Source organism: Canis lupus, chromosome 19 (genome assembly GCF_003254725.2).
Source record: "Canis lupus dingo isolate Sandy chromosome 19, ASM325472v2, whole genome shotgun sequence".
In the NCBI taxonomy this organism is placed as follows: Eukaryota; Metazoa; Chordata; class Mammalia; order Carnivora; family Canidae; genus Canis; species Canis lupus.
In genome coordinates, this window is record NC_064261.1 from 44,158,149 (window position 1) to 44,176,131 (window position 17,983).

Here is a 17,983-nt window from a genome sequence, read left to right on the forward strand (position 1 = left end):
TATCTTTCACAGCATATTAGGGGCAGTGCCAGCAGACCACAGATGTACACATCATGAGGAGCCTAAAAAGACATCTGTGAGGTGGGGGAAAATGCAGTTTACATTAAAAGTGTAACTTGGTAATTACATGTCAACCACACCTTAGATGAATGTTTCCAATATTTTTAAAAAAGGAAAAAATATATTTTTATACCTTTTTCTTTTACATGCAAGGCTAGTAAGAAGTGAAAATCTCTAGTTCCTATATATCAGTAGACCAACTAGAATAAGACAGAAAAGGACAAAAGAATGAAATAAAGAGGGGTGGGAGAGAGAGAAAGAGAAAAAAGGGAATGAGGAGAGGAAGGGAAGGAGAGAGGAAGTGACAGAGAGAGAGGAAACAAAAGAAAGACAAAACGACACGTGTCAGAGAAAAAATACAGAAATTTTCTATTTTATAAGTTGTTAAACATTTGCAGAAGACAAATATATGCCTCTGGAAAATACTTTGAAAACAATTCCTTTCTTATGATCACACAATCTATGCCTTCCCACCCCAAGTACCCAATTCAGTAAATAAATCATGTTATTGTCTCTTTGCATGCTAGATTTTAAATACTGAACAGGGACCAGATTTCTCTTACCCATCATTCAGTCCAAGCACAGTGCCTGGCACATAAAAATCTTTCAATAAATTTTTGTGGAATAGATTAAAAAGTAAATGAACCTTCCAATTTCTTAAGCAGAAAGAAAACTTCCATTTAAAAAAAAATGTTACTGATTGTATGAATGTTTGGCAGGCTAATGATTTTTTTCTGTGACATTTCCAACATGATTTCTAATTTATTAGCATGACCTATGGCTGATCAAATTTTGCAAGTAATGGATGCAAATGACAGGATCAAGTCTGCTGGACAATGCTGAGACGCATGGTCACAGTATCCCTCTCTTTAACATTCCAGAAGTCAGTCAGTTGGAATACATCATCACTTAATAGGGGGTTATTTCAAGCCTAAAAAAAAACAAATTTGGTGTTGAAATAAAAAGTATGCCTTTCTTATTTTTAGTTTGTTTTCCTTTTGGGAAGAGTTTGGGGTTTGGCAATTTAGGAGTTGGAGAGGATTAAAGGAGTAACAAAGCATCTGATAAAAGTAAGAAGCAAAAACCACAGAAGGAATCAAAGTATAAGGAGGTATTAAAATGAGAAACCAGAGAAATTAAAGAGTGAAAGTAAAGCAATCAATTATTTTACCCTGTTCCAAATATTATCTTTATATAATATTCGTTCTGAAACACTTAAATATTATATATCAATTTAAAAATGAGAGTTCATATCTTCACAAAATTACTAACCTTCCCTGGTACAATTGGTTTGGGCTTCATCACTGAAGTCTCCACAGTCATTGTCACCATCACAGGCCCAATGGCCTGGGATGCATCTGCCACTGGAACATCTGAACTGATTATCCAAGCAAGAGTGAACACAGCCAACCTCATCACTGCCATCCCCACAGTCATCATCTGGAAAGAAGGATCAACATCAAGGAAGTGAAAAGTGACCCAGGAAAAAAAAAAAAAAAAAAAACTTCTCTTATGAAATATCTAACATTTCTTTTTTTTTACATAGAGTATTCCTTTGGGTTTGATAAAAGAATGATAAATTAATGATCAGCATTTCCCATGAACAGTGGAGGGATTATATTCATTTCGATATTGTTTCACTTCTGATTAAACAACAACTACTAAACAAAGAGGGAAAACAATCCTCACCTTTGGATTTTAAAGCTTAATTTCTATTTCACTCAGAAATGACTAACCATTGACTGAACAAATCGATGCAGCAGGTAATAATTATAAAATGGGAGGACAATGGTGACTGCAGGAATTTCATGAAATGATACAGCTGGTGATATAATTAGCATGGAAAATTATTGTTTAGAACTACAATCTCTATGCCCCAGAGTTTATGACTATATCTTTAATTCAGACCCTTCTCCATTGTCAACATGAGGAGTCACTATGCACTCTTCTTCTACTGACACTTAAGTGAGTATTTATACTGGGAAATTGTCACTATCATTAGCAATGATTTATATTCTTTATTAACAACTGTTGCAGGAGGGAGATGAGAGAAATGCAAAGTGAAAATAGATTAAATTGAAATCAGTGACTGAGAATGTATGATTTATACATAATTCATTTACCTGTGTTTGGCATAATTTAGCATAATGATACAATTGAGTATGAGAAAAAACACCATTTATACATAAAGAGCAAGGGAGCAGAGTTAGGACCATTTGGATAATTCCATAATAATCTATAAACTCCTTCATCCTGAGGTTACAGAGCACTTTACACCGATGCTTCAGAGAACCCAAATTGTCCAGGTCATTGCCTCAATTGTCCCCTTTACTTCATGTTTGTGGATTTAGACTATGTCCAGTATAATATCTGAACACAAATCTCTTTATAGTCCCATGAGACAGATATCGAGTCCCATTATCCTTAATGCTAATCCCCACTGATGTGCCAGGTGCCCTCTCACCACTTGTCTAAGCCATTTTGCTTGGCTTTGCAAACTTCTTGTACAAGCTGCATCTGAAAGAGGTGAAGCGGCACTGACAGCCAGGCCCCCAATCAAATCAGTGCAATACAGGGAACATTTGGTACTTGCCAGAGTCGCAGTGCCATTTGCTGCTAATGCATCTTCCACTTTTGCATATGAATTGAGTTAGTGGCTCACAAGTTGGAAATTCTATGAAAGATATAAAAATATTCAATAGGAAAGATGTTATTGACTGTGCTTGATTTAATTTGTTTCTAATTTGCTAATGTGACCAGAACTCCACCCCTATCCTCCACAAAAGGCAGAGGAAACCTTAGAAAAACTAATATAGTGACAAACTTCTTAAGAGCATAGGATATTCATACTTTTAATATTTTTTTAAATGAGTACTTTACAGTGAATAAAAAAGCCTAGGAGAATCAGATGATGAAGAATTGTTTGCATTCCCTGCACTGCACCACTGGTAAGAAGGTTTGAATGGCAGTTAACACTCAGACCTCTTATTGGCCCTGGGACTTGGGCTGGTCAGGCAGTTATGTTTCCCAGGGGTTCCATCCAGGCCTATTCTGGATTATTCCTTTCTAAGAGTTAGAACTTTACAAAATATTTGAAATCATGGTACTGAGCATCTTCTTAGTATTTTAATCAATGAAGCACATAGGTGACAGTGTCTTTAGGAAATAATAATTTTGAATGACATTGTTATAACTTTTATAGAATGGTTTATATTTTTCCCTTAAAAACTCTGACATTTTAAAGTTAAAAGTCTATATTAATGTATACTTTTTGTCAAGCCATGACTAGCTTGAATGGTAAAATGTGAGCAAGTTAATTTTGCATAATAGTTGCAAAGACATATTTTGTGTATTATCTTCAAAATAATATTTCAAATTAAATTGGGGGCTATAGTATTCATCCTCATTCTTAAAATGGTGAAATAATAAGTCAACCTTGGAGCCTGTGAGAACTCCTTCTAGAATGTAGTTGAGCTGGGCAAAGAGAATCAGCCAAACTGACCAGCAATAGCATCCAGTGAACAGACTACAAATGACTGCCATCTCTAATACCAGTAACTTATCCAAATGACAACATAAATTGATATTATTTCATAAACAAAATGTAAGGAAAGTAGTGGCTCATATCAGATCTGGTTTATATGGTATTGATTCCTTGCTTTCCACTTCTTAAAAAGCAATTTCTTTGTGTGAGTTTACATTTGAGTATATCCCTCCGAGATATTGGAATTTGAATGGAAAGTATTCTAAAACTGAACAAATCTTAATTAAATTTTATGATTACCAAAGAGATGCCTCAAGATATGAAGTTTAGAATAATTTTAACTTTTAAAAAATGTGATCAGAGCCTAAATATGATTCAAAGACAGGAGTGAAAAAGAGGCAATCGTTGATATGAAGAGAGAAAAGACTGTATCAAAAGCTATCCATGCAGCAACTCAACAAATTTTCTGACATATAAGGGGAAGTGATGAAAAGAAAAGTGAAAACGCTCAAGGCATAATTTAATCAATACTTCTAAGAGAATTTTCTTTTGTTACCTGACAAGATAATGAAAACTTGTGTTTATGTTTCAAGAATCAACAGGGATGTTGTCTAAAATATGTTTTCTTCTTTAGATAATCATTTAATGCTTAGAAGATGTAGAGTAGACATGAAGAGTGACTTTAAACAAAACTGCAGTATAAGTGATGGTAAAATGAGTAAAAAACAAAATGCAGATTCTAAGATATGATGAGATCTAACTTTTAAAAATAACACTGCATCTTTTTCAATCTATAATAGGTTAATTCACATTTTTAACCTCTCTTCTATAAGCTTAGGAACATATTAATCAATATCATACATGTAACTAGGAAAAGAATAAATCACTCCAAGCATTTGGAGACTTCTGAGATTTGACAATATTTCATTGGCTGGAAAATGTTCCAAGTAACCTTTAAGAGTTTACCTCTTAGATTCTAAGTCTAAAAACCAGCCCCCTCCCCCTCCAAAAAAATCTGGAAGTTAGCTCCCAAAAAGGTAAAAACTTTCAAAGTAAATAAAATAATCTAAAACCCAATGCACCTTCAATCTCTGAGAAAATAAGTCATATACCTGCCCACAGTGAATATAATACACATACTTGCTAATAATGTGTATGTGTTCCTAAATAGCTGCATCTCATTTCTGAATTTTTTTTTTTTTTTTTTTTTTTTTTACATAATACTTAGTTACATTACTTTCTCTTGGCAAGCACATTGTCTGGCTTACTTTATAGGACCAAAGGCAAATTACATGGAATTTTTTTAAAAAGGAGCTAGAAAAGGCATAGGGCAAATCACTAAACAGAATAAAGGCATTAAATGAAGGGACAGGTATAAGGGACTGAAGAGTTTCATTTCTGTTTCTTTGATAAAGCACTGTGACCTTGAGTAAATCACACAGCCTCTGTAGTGACAGCCATGTGATTTGTAACATGATCTCTCAGGTCCTTAAAGTCCTAAAGGTCAAGAAGTCAGAAGAAAGGTCATCTGGAAATGCACCACACCCTGAAAGCATGTAATGTAGCAAAAATTGGGTCTATCTACTGAATAACTCCTGGGATTATCACAGCATTCCAATAAAAGATAGTAACTGAACTTCAGAAAAAAAGAAAAAATAGAGGAATGAATTTAAAGTGTTAAAATTATCTTTGGATTTTCTCTGCTTAAAAATGCAATCAAATGCACAACACATTTTAGGAGTTCCATCAAAAATTTAAGTATAATATAGGGCACTTCATTTTTCACTAATGATAGAAAATACTGTATCCATAATTTCTTAGTATCTTATCACCAATATCTCATAGTGAGAAAGAAACAAAGTTTAATGACAATATACTCTTTCTCCTAAAAAAATAAAACAAAAGCTTCTTAAAATAAATTTAGCCTTTCTATGTTTTTCCATATTAGCATTACTTTAAGAGTTGAAAATAATATCTGATATCTCAGTCTGTTTCTAGGTACTTGTTCTTTTTAAGAGACCACTATGAATTCTTATATTTGAAAAAGACTTAAATGTTAAAAACAATCTTTTTTTTCTTGACTTTGACTAGATCTTCCAGGAGACAGACTGTAGGACACCTGGAAAGATTACTTGATTAACTCTGAGGAGAAAAAAAACATGAATGAAAGTGGCGTACATTTTACTATATTAAAATACTAAAGAAAAGAAAACTCTATTTTATTTCTGTGGTTACTTCCACCTCGTAGAATAGTTAATGTGGAGTAATGGACTGTTAAAAAATCTTCCATTGTTGCAGGTGGTATGCTTAATTTATCTATTATATCTTTCACTTAAAATTTATTGCTGGGTTATATGTATGCTATTATGTAAATGGCAACAATTTTCTCTCTCTCTCAAGGGTAATCATCGTTGGTACGGTACTTATATTTATCCAGTACACAAAGCTTAGAGATAGTTTTCAGATCCAATTTGTTTCTTTCTTGTCTCTAGGAATTTTCCTACTTATTTCTCCTTTTTGGCCTCAAAATGAATATTTCTAAGTAATTTATTATTGAAGTCTCAAAGTTATCATAGGTTTGTTTAAGAATATGTAATCCACATCCTATATGTGTATAAATTTGACCATCATGACTAACTATGTGGAGAATAATAGGAGATTCAGGTTAAAATAAATGACAAAGTAGGATATTACACGAGTCCGAGGTTAGGAAAATGTTATCTAAACTTGAAAGGATGATAATACTCACATTGCATATTATTATTTATTGTGTATGAGACACTAGGCTAGCTATGTATATACATTACTTATACTCTTCACAACAGCCCTGCAATTGTTATTGCCAACCCCGATTTGTAAAAGAAAACAGCATAACTTGCCTGAGGATATACTGCATAACCAGCAAGTGTCAGAGTAAAATCTGAATAATAGTGTGACTGATTTTAAAATATATTATTTTTTCCTATACCACACTGATCATACACAATACCCTTCAAAAAATTATAGCACAGAAACATTTTTTGGAAGGATAGAAAATTTAATTCTTCCTATGTTTTATGTAGTCCATTTAAATTTTAAGTATGATTATTCCTACTCTAAGGTACATACTTAAACATGGTTATGAGAAACACTGTTTTTTAAAGTCATATAGATTATAGGACTATAACCTTGGAAGAAATACATTTCTAGATAACGATACTAGCTGTGGCTCCTGAGAATTGGTATGTACATAGGACAGACTTCAAAAGAGCCAATAAGGTAAATATACTTTGGAGAAGACCATTAAAAAACAGTATACCACAAATAGTCTTCATTTGGCTACTCTTCCATTGTTGTTACATAAAAACCTCATTTTATACATCACATAAGTCATATATAAAGAACATAGTTTATAGGCAGGTAAATCTGAGTTAAAATCCTGATTTTAACACTAATTAATATATGACCTTGGATACTCACTTAACATCTCTGACTTCAAGTTCCTACTCTGTTCAACAGAGTAGAAAACTACTTCAAAAGTTTTATTCTCAAAATATTGAGAGCTTTATACCAGATAGAGTTCTAGGACTTAGTGATATCTCACCTAGAATGAATGAATAAAATAGTTCTAAGCATTGGAAATACAAAGTTTAGCATTTTCATTTCTCAGAGTGCTTACGATCATTTAGGAAAAAAAATCTCTGTAGTATAATTAAACAAGTGATTTAAAAATTTTTCTGATAAATGCTATGATGTAAACCCCATAAAGTGTTATTGCAACTCACAATAGAAACATCAAAACTACTCTTAGATATTCACCCCAGAGGAAGCTATATACAAGTTGATAGGAATGATATATTCAGGTGAAATCAGGAGGGGAGCAGGAGGGGAAGGAGTGCTATTAGCATATTCCAGAAAGATGGCATTCCTGAAGGCCCAGAAGTCACAGTATATAAAATGTTTGATATTTCCCACACATTTCTTCTCCCTTCCCTTATATTCCCTTTCACTATTATTTATATTCCCCAAATGAATGAGAATATACACTGTTATATCAGAAAGGGAGACAGAACATAAAGACTCCTAACTCTGGGAAACGAACTAGGGGTGGTGGAAGGGGAGGAGGGCGGGGGGTGGGGGTGAGTGGGTGACAGGCACTGAGGGGGACACTTGACGGGATGAGCACTGGGTGTTATTCTGTATGTTGGTAAATTGAACACCAATAAAAAATTATTTTATTAAAAAATAAAATAAAATAAAATGTTTGAAACACTATAAAAATTTCCGAATGGCTGCAATAGGGTATAAGAAGTAGTGAAATTTTAGGAGCTACAAATAGGCTAGAGCAATAGATTTGGAAGTAATCACTATTGATCAGAGCCGTGGAAGTCAAGAGGAGCATCTGGGAAGTATATGCAGAGTGAGACTAATAGGAGACCTGGAAAACATATTGAACAGTTCTGGCAATGAGGAAGATGAATGAGAAATGCTAGATAAAGTAATAATCAAACATGTTAATACATGGTTGCATGTGTATGAAAATAATATAAATTTTCAGAGCCCAGAAATTAAGAGGGTGCTGGAAACTAGAACAGTTAGTGGGTTGTCACAGCAGGGTGTGTGTGTGTGTGTGTGTGTGTGTAAAATCAATGCTGCTGAAATGTCTGAAGAATTCATGTTTACTCTTGACAGAAATTTAAAGGGCTGCATCTTTGTCAGCAGAATTATTACTGCCCAGTGGCTGATAAATTTCTTTTGGGAATGCAGAGGTCCAGATACAATGAAAAGCTCTTGAAGGGATGAGCACTGGGTGTTATACTATATGTTGGCAAGTTGAATTTAAATAAAATGTTAAAAAGAAAAGCAAGATACTCTGAAGATTGGAGGCGTGTTCTAGAGAGATTGCATACAAAGTCAGGAGGCAAGGACTAAAACACTGGTATTTTGAGACTGTTTCACAAACCTGTATGTATATTAGAAGTACCTGTACAGCGTTTATTTTTTTTTCCTGTACAGCTTTTAAAACTACTTATACCTAAGCCTTTATTATAATTCAACTGGTCGCATACTTCCTCAGGTGTTGTGGGTTGAATCATACGTATCAGTGAGCTATGTCGGATCCTAAGCCCTGGTATCTGTGAATGTGACCTTATTTAGAAACAGAGTCTTTGCCAATGTAATTAAGGATCTCAAGATGTGCATTTCCACAGGGAAAGGCCATGTGAAGATGGAAACAGGAGATTGGAGTGATGCTGCCACAGCCGAGAAGGAGCTGGAGCCAACAGAGAAGCTGGAAGAGGCAGAGGATTCTCTTTGGGGGAGGTGCTGCTGATTATGGACTTCCAGGCTCCAAAACTGTGGGGAGAAGGGGTTTTTGCTATTTTAAGCCTTTATGTTTGTGGTGATTTGTTTTAGTAGCCTTAACAAATTTTAATTTGTAGGGAATGTTGACATCACATAGTTTAAATTTTCTGGATGTGCCTTAGGATCAGAATCATATGAGGTGCTTTTCCTAAAATACATATTCTTGGACTCTATACAAGACCTATTGAATGGAAATTTTTGGAGAAGGGTGATAGTGGCCTGGGGATCTTTATTAGTACCAAACGCCCTGGGTGATTCATATCATCAAGCACGGAGCTGAGGAAATGCTGAGTTAGGTCAAGGATATAAAAACCGTTTTTATTAATTTCTGCCTATGGCTTTCAATATACCCCACCAGGGTTTGCCTAACCTCCCACTTTCTTGCATCGAGAGCCTTATTAATACTAGGATGTATAAAAGAGGGAACTGTAGCCAAAGACAATGCAAAAGCATGTCACATACCTATAAGAAAACAAAAAGACAACTTAGTAGAAGCTTGTATACCATTTCAAGCAAAAATAATACAAATGTTTAAATATAAATTTATAGAACATGAAAAAAAAACAGAACAAGACCATCTGGGATACAAAGCATAAATCTGCAGGACACAGACAGGAAAAAGAACTTAATTTCTTTGTTTCCAACATTTTAAAAAAGGGTTTATTTATTTATTTGAGAGACAGAGAGAAAGAGAGAGTATGCACATGGGGTAGATAAGGGATAAAGAGAATCTTAGGTTCCATGCTGAGCACAGAATCTGAGGTGTGGCTAGATCCTGAGACCCTGAGATCACCATCTGAGCCAAAACCAAGAATCGGACACTTAACCAACTGTGCCACACAGGAAACCCTGTTTCCAACATTTTAATAGAAGTAATTATTTCCAGATTGGAGAATGAAGAATAGGTTTGATAGGAAGTTAAGGTTCTAAATCAAAGAAAAGAGAAAAACAACTAATTGCTAAAAATGAGTTTATCTTCACATTGAATAAGTTATCAAAGAAGTAATGAAACACATATTTTTGATCTTAGAATATTGACAATCATTTTGAAATAAATGGAAAATGGGAAAGATGAATGAAACCTGGAAAATGGTGAATGGTACTGTCCTGATTTCAAAAATGAGTGAAAATTTTCAAACAATAGAGAGGTGAAGAATACATATATCTCTGACAGCAATTCTAGGATAAACTTGCTAAAATATTATTTTTCAGCATTTTTAAAAGAGACTATTTGCTCAAGAACAAAATAAAAACAAATCATGCAAAACTAACTTATTTGCTGATACAAGTTTTAGGTAAATATATATCATGAAAATGCCATACACAGAGTGGTTTTGTATTTTTAGCAATGTTTAAGAAATCTCAAGATAGGGATCCCTGGGTAGCTCGGCGGTTTAGCGCCTGCCTTTGGCCCAGGGCATGATCCTGGAGTCCTGGGATCGAATCCCATGTCAGCCTCCCGGCATGGAGCCTGCTTCTCCCTCTGCCTGTGTCTCTGCCTCTTGCTCTCTCTGTGTCTCTCATGAATAAATAAATAAAAATCTTAAAAAAAAGTCTCAAGATAAAGTATCTTGTGTGCAAGATGGTGGTAAATTGAAGTGAATGTGTAATTTGTTCAAAACTGTACCTATACAATTTAAATTATTAGATCAATTTCCCCTGAAGGATGTTTTTAATTACTTGCCAAAAGGTTCACACCTTTGTTACTATTATTTGGTTACAGACTTAAAAATTATGCTTATCAAATTTTTGAATTATATAAAACTGGGAGACATCATTAATATCATGGATTCAAAATCGCAAAACTGCAACAGGGTTGGGATTATGGGAGGATGGAAGTATAAGAGTGACAGTATGGAGTGGAAAACATCAGACCCATGTAAATATTCAGAAATAGGTAAATAAGGAAGACTCAGGAGACTATCAAAATAAAAGGTAAAAGAACTTTGAAAAGTAAACATTAGAAGCATCCAAAAGGAATGATTCAGTGTATAAGAAAAGCTTAGCTATTTTAATTGACTGGACACTTGACATGGGAATTACTCAATAGGTTACCATCTATGATTATGTTAACGGAAGCCTAGAATCTAAATTAGTGAAGTTAATAAGTTCACTTCAATCTGTTGTAAAAATACCACATATGGGATACCATGTTCTGTTTAATTCTAGGCTGTGAATTTGTTTTAAATTCTGGCAAAAAAAAAAAAAACATAAAATTTACCATTTTAACTATCTTTAAGTATATGATTCAGTAGTGTTAACTATATTCATATTGTTGTGCAACAGATCATTAGGACTTCTTCATTTTGTAGAACTGAAACTCTATACCCATTTGACATCAACTCTCCATTTTAGACCATTAATTTTAAAAGGTTATTAAAAATACAAGTATATTCATAGTAGGGCAGTTGGTGGGGAAGGAGTCTATAAATTATCATGTAAGGAAATCTGAAAGAAGTGGTATGTTTCACTTGGAGAAGAGAAGGGTTAGGTAGGCATAATGGTGCCTTTGGTTAACTTAAGAGTGATGTTGTGACAAAGTTATAGATTTAGATCATGTAGCTTCAGAAGACAGAACAAGAATCATTGAGTAGAATCTTTAGCAAGATTGCTGTACAAAGGAGAAATATTCTGACAATTTCTGCCCAACAGAGGAATTAACTACCCGTGGAGTGGCCAGTTCTTTGTTCCTGAAAACATTCAAACAAGGACTGGGTAAGCATGTCTGAGACCAGTTTTAGGATTCTTATGTTGGATGGATAACTGAATTTGATAACATGTATAGGCAACTACCAAAACCTTGATTCTCTGAAACAGATGATGAGGAGTCATTGGGTCTGAGTTCCAATGCTTGCCATACCTACTAACTCATTCTGTGATGTTGGACACACAACCTTCAAAGTTTTAGTTTCCTTATTTATAATGACACGGGCTAAAATGAATGGTTTTCTTAGTCTTTCTACCTTTCCATGAGTTGAATAAATGTGCATTATGCCTATTGTGCAGAATCTGTACCAGTCAGCATGTGCCTCCTGCTTTAGCAGGAAACAGGAAGGGAGAAAGCAAGCGGGATAAGAGGAGAGAAAATGATTGACTGAGTTAAGTAAATAAATACATGGAGTAGTGGGATTTTTCATTTTATCATGGCATTGGCTTATTTAGATCTAATACTAAGAACAAGGAGACACTAAATACTCCTGCATTTTATAGACAGAATTCAGTAGTTGGAGCTATTCCTTATAAAAGAAGAATAATCCATATGTCAATTTTGTTCAAAGACCAGTGGATTCAAGGGAAGGAGAGACTCCATGAGAATCATTCATGAAATATTGTGGATGCATGAGAAAAGGGAACTGACTGAGTGTTGCTCAGGAAGTAGGTGGACCATTATACCTTGCATCTAGAGAAGAAGAAAGAAGTGGAGAGTGGTGGTATCCAAGAGATGGGTCATTAGGAGACTAGCCTGATCACATTTAATAAAGCATGTTTGGGGGGGGGGGGTTAGGGGTCACAAAAAGTGGACCTAAAAAAGAGAGCAAAACTTGTTTTGTTTGTTTGTTTTGGTGGTATCAGCAATGCAACCAAGGGGGTGCCCACCAAGCAAAGAGGGCTCTAGCAACTTAAGGCTAGGAGATATGTCATCTGTGGTGGGAATGGTGGGGGAAGGGGATAAAAGAAGTCTAGATGTGAGGGAGAAGAAGAGGAAACAGAGAAGAGGGAGTTCAGGGAACTACGAAGAGAAGGTTCTCTGAAGGTCTCACATAAGATTCTCTCAAGAGAGGGGTACCTGGGTGGCTCAGTGGTTGAGTGTCTGCCCATGGTCCTGGGATCAAGTCCCCCATCTAGCTCCTTGTAGGGAGCCTGCTTCTCCCTCTGCCTATGTCTCTGACTCTCTCTGTGGGTCTCTCATGAATAAATAAATAATATCTTAAAAAAGAGAGTCTCTCAAGAGAGCAACATTGCTCATGTCGCAGAGTTGTCACCTTCAGAGAAACAGAGGTTACCACTAGACCTACTTAAAAAGAGGTTACCTGTTCCTCCAACTGCCCCATCTGACTGAAGAGCTAAGGCTAGAATAGGGAACAGATGCAGGGAGGAAAAAATAGAATACAGTCACCTCTCATCTAAGTTCCCAAAACCTAAAGTCTAGCCAGCAGGGGGGAGAAGAAAGCCTTGACTAAGATATAGTACTAGAATTTCAAAATGAGTAGGATCGAGTTACATAATTAAAAGTTACCAGAATCACTGTGTCTGCCAAGATGCTATCAAGGAATGGCAGAGCAATTGAAAGCAGTGCTTGGCAATATCCATATTTTGCCAGTATTCCATGGGTTAATAATCCTCACTTAAGTCATTACATAAAATATGCATTTTTCTTATAAAATTAATAATAATGTATACTATAAATAATAATAATCAATATATTTAATCAGAAACTTTGTTTTTCTAATAACCTCATTGAACATATATTTGATACACAACATATACTGATTTAACTGGGAAATGATTTCTTTTTGACAGCACTCTCTCTCTTCTGCTTGTGTCTGATACTTGCCAATTCTCTTTATGATTCTCTCCTCCTTAATTATGCGGAATAAAATTATAAGAACATTTACAATTTAAATTAGAAGTACAGGAGACAAGATTTTACTATCCTCATAGATATAAAAGATCAACATCCATAAAATGGAATCATACTAACTTTGCAAATTTTAATGGATTTTATTTATACCCGACTGAACTGTCTTTCAATCTGTTGATAAATTTCCATTATTTTCCCAAGTTAAATCCTTTGAACAAGCCAAAGTTACCAATTCACATAAAGGTGCATTTATTTTAAAAAATATAATGAATATAAGGCATGCTGGAGATACTTGGAAGACCGAACAACCACAGAACAGTTAAATTAGTTTAAAATAAGCAAATATACTGTTTTGGCAATAAATTTTCCAAGGGGCAAAATGAAAGTTTGTCTGACATATTCTCACATGTAGTCATGAAATACAATTATATTTAATGGCATAATTTGGAGATGGGAAGAGTTTTCTTCTGGATAGTTGCTTCCATCTTAATTCGTTTTGCTTATATAGACATAATTATGTCATTAAATATATGCTAGATAAAATCAAACCTGAATGGTGCTTCCCAAAGTAGGGTCCCTTGACCGGTAGCATTAGAATCAGTATCAATTGCTAGAAATATAAATTATGGACCATCTAAGACATACTGGGTCATAGTCTTTAGAAATTAAGCCCAGATTCTGGTTTTGATTTTTGCTTTTGCTTTTTTAACAAGAGTCCAAGAGATGGTGATGCATGCTTAAGTTTGAGAATCTCAGCCTTAAGGTTTCTCAGACTTGAATGCACATTCATACCACATGGACAGCATTAAAAATACTGATTTTTGAGGTTTGACTCCCAGAGACCCATATTTAATCAGTATCAGTTTGGGGTGAGGCATGGACAGGTGATTCTGAAGCTTCTTGGGTGATTTTTTTTTCTTTTTTTTTTTTACTGACAGCAAAGTTGAGAACCAATTAGCACCTTGAAATGAGTGACTATTTAGTTCTTTGACACATAGTTCACTTCTAGCACATTCTTCACAATTTTAACATATCTTCCCTTATGTGGAGAATCAATCTACAGAGCCTCCTGTCTACACATGAAGACTACCAAAAGAGTAAAAAGATTGTTTAAAGATGAAGAGTGAATCCTCAAGGGCCTTCCTAATTATGTGTCTGTCCACATATACTCTCAACCTGAAATGTTCAGTTAATTTGTTGTAAAGGCAAATGCAAATAAAATCAATGAGGATTATAAACAGGTGCTAGTGATATCCACTAAAATTTGACCCTTGATTTCAGTACCTTCTGCTCCTAATGGCAACCAGAAGCATTTCTAACCATCGGTTTCTCATGTTTTAAAATCCAAATTTTGGTATTTTCAGTGTAAAATAGTAGTTATTAAAACAGAAGCTGTTTGTAGAACTAAAACATAAAAAAAAGAGTGCACTCTTCTAGTAGGATTAAACCTATGGGAACTTGACTGATTCCACTGGGAAAAGTGAAATATGATCGGTCCAAATGTTATAATGATGCTTAATAAGACTGGGAATTACTTGAACCGATATTCATTTCTACATTACTGCCAAAGAGAGTGACTTTTTTAATGCGGTAAATTAAACAATTTATAATATTTTTGCCATTTTGTATTCAATATACAGATAGTTTCTGATTTGAGAGTAATCTATGCCTTTCTCTTATAACTTTAAAAGTGAGCTTGTGCCTACCAGAGCTTCACTATTAGCTTCCCTACTGACATAAATTTTGATTTATTATGACAATCTGAAAGATAAATGCATGTTACTACAGAGAGGAACAAGTTTGGAGAGAAACATGTTTCTCACCTTATAAAAGGGAAATGGTGCTGAGACTAACCCATGTGGCTTACTGACACTCTATAAAATTTGGCTATATTTCAAAAGCAAACTGACAACTACATTTCACAGTGTGTTCATATCCAGTGGTATACTTGAGGTATCCTGTGCCAGCTTGCAAGAACCGATTTATAAATTTTCAAGGATTCTAGGAATCAATTGTTAAGCACATTATTTAAAATACATAACCTATATAGATTTATAATTAAATAATGTTGAATACAAGGGTAATAAAAATCAAGATTCACAATTTCCTAATTATTTTACTCTTGAAGTTAGTCATGTTTATTACATCTGTCTTGTAGAAATACTATAAATTGATGTGCACGTATTTTCTCAAATCTACATTCAGAAAGTCATGTTGGCTACCTGATATTGGTCATGGCAAGAGTATTTACACCACAAAATAGGCAAACACTAGATCAGGGCTCCTTTCCAGCAGGAGATCTTAAAGGGTTTACCAACATATCAATGAACAAAACTTATTATAAATATATGTTCATTTAAATAAGATAATCAATGGACATGAATAGGTAAAATGACATGATCTACTCCCTATTTGCACCCAATCCATGGCTCCCAGACAAAGTCGACCTGAAATGTTGAGTTTTAGTTTCAAGTATACCTGGATTTAAAGCCTTGTCCTGCTATTTATTAGCCTTGCGATCTCCAGCAAGTTGTCAAATGTCAAAGTTTTGATTCCCTTATCTGTAAAATCTAAACATTACTATGTTTCTCATAGATTTGTTGTAAATATTCAATAAGAAAGTTTGTGTCTGTGTGATGTGATGAGCACTGGGTGTTATACTATATGCTGGCAAATTGAATTTAAATTAAAAAAAGAGGAAAAAAAAGACACTATGTGTCTGAACTCCCTCCACCCTTCTTTCCCTCACCTCATGAAAAGTATTAAATATAAGTCAGATCAAAGACCTAATTGAAGCTCTCTAATGAGCTCCTTATTTATTTTTCTACTCTATAATGTTTTCATGGCCTGTCCTAAATTAGTCTGATTCTAGGATTTCTCTGTCTTTAATGTTTTCAGATTGTTCATTATCCTTTTTCTATATTCTGAACGGACATGCTGGAAACAGGAACGCAATCAAGCTTCCAAAATAATAGAGCTGCCCAGATGCAGACCCAGCCACAGGAAAAGTCTGGACATTGGAAAGGAGAAGGATACATTGTTCAAATCCTTTAACTGGACAGGCTTTGTAAACTCTACATGTGTAATATAAAATTGACTGTTACTGTGTGACTATTGCTTTCTTCAACACTGCTATTATTTTCTTTACAATGTCAATGCTACTTCCTTATCTATACTTTATTCAAAGATCATAAATTCAAAAGTCCATAGGGACTTAATAGTCTAGTACACGAAAATTTTAAAAAATAAAATTTTAGGTAAAGAAAGAATGCATCCCTTAATAAAGCCTTTGACTTGAGAGGTCAAAAAAGTCTTATTTTCCAACTGCTAAAAGTACTACAACATAGACTTAAATTATTAAAAGTATATATTCTCAATTGTATTATATTTCTAATAAATGTACTAAACATATTTAATGTATGTTTTCCCCATTAGTAGTTTCAAAAATTCATAGCCATGTCAAAAAAAAAAAAAAACAAAAACAAAAAACAAGTTCTTAGAAGACCAGATTCATTCCCTTACTACATTTCACTACACATTATGCAGACAAATGATAATAAAATCTACTGATACATGAGTATAAATGAGAGTAATTAAATTTGCAACTTTATGTGACAATAAATACCATTTCCAAAAGTAGGAGGATCCATGGAAAGTGACTAGGAATTTTGCCATTAATAAAACTGTCTTAAGCTAATAACGGAATTATATGACTCAATAGAAATGAAACAAATGGTTTCCCAACTATGTATTTTTAGCTTGTATTGTTTATTGTTCCAAGAAGACAACATATGTATGCCAACAAGAAACATGTAGTTGTAATTTACTCCAAATGTCACTCAATTAGCTACTCCATTAGAAAAAAACTAATCATTACAAACATAAGATTAATAATGAACATTTGAGAATCCTGTTAAGCTTCTAATAACCACTTCCTAGTAAAATCTGTAATGTTTGTATCCTTTTATTTTAGCCAAGGGTATGGTTACTGAGTCATGAAATGGATATATCCCAAAGTTACCATTAAGGTACAGGCCTAAAAGGCAGTAATAGAGTATAACAGATCTTTTGCCTTATTGACCAGTATTTATAAAGAAATAAATAGCCTCTTAAGAGAGATTATAGTGATTTGACCTCGTCTCCACTAACAGTGAGATTCACTCACAACTTACCACAAGATGCCATTTCGTCTGTCTGGTCACCACAGTCATCTTCCCTGTCACATAGCCATGCTCTGGGAATGCAGCGCCCGTTTCCACAAGAAAACTGGTCCACTTGGCATGTTCTGGCTAAGATAATCAATTAATGTACAAATAATACATTTAGAGGCCTTTTGAATAATGTTCAGGTAAAATATATCATGCAATAACTCATACACATAAGATCTTCTATTGCTTTATTAGATAAAATATTTTAAAGTAAATTTTTATTAATTTTTTGATACTACCGACTTGCTTGTCTTCTCTAAAGTTCACATGCTTTGCCCTTGAATTACAGTGGCTACGAGATGACAA

General features: G+C 34.3%; 1 protein-coding gene across 1 annotated transcript in view; it reads right to left on the reverse strand.

Moving 5' to 3' along the window:
- LRP1B (LDL receptor related protein 1B) overlaps positions 1-17,983 on the reverse strand; it is a 1,837,374-nt gene that overhangs the window by 667,762 nt on the left and 1,151,629 nt on the right. The window contains exons 18-20 of the mRNA XM_049097407.1: positions 17,642-17,758; positions 2,654-2,734; positions 1,333-1,500 (exon numbers count right to left, since the gene is read on the reverse strand). Coding sequence (XP_048953364.1) covers positions 1,333-1,500; positions 2,654-2,734; positions 17,642-17,758 — 366 coding nt within the window. The remainder of the gene's footprint in view (positions 1-1,332; positions 1,501-2,653; positions 2,735-17,641; positions 17,759-17,983) is intronic.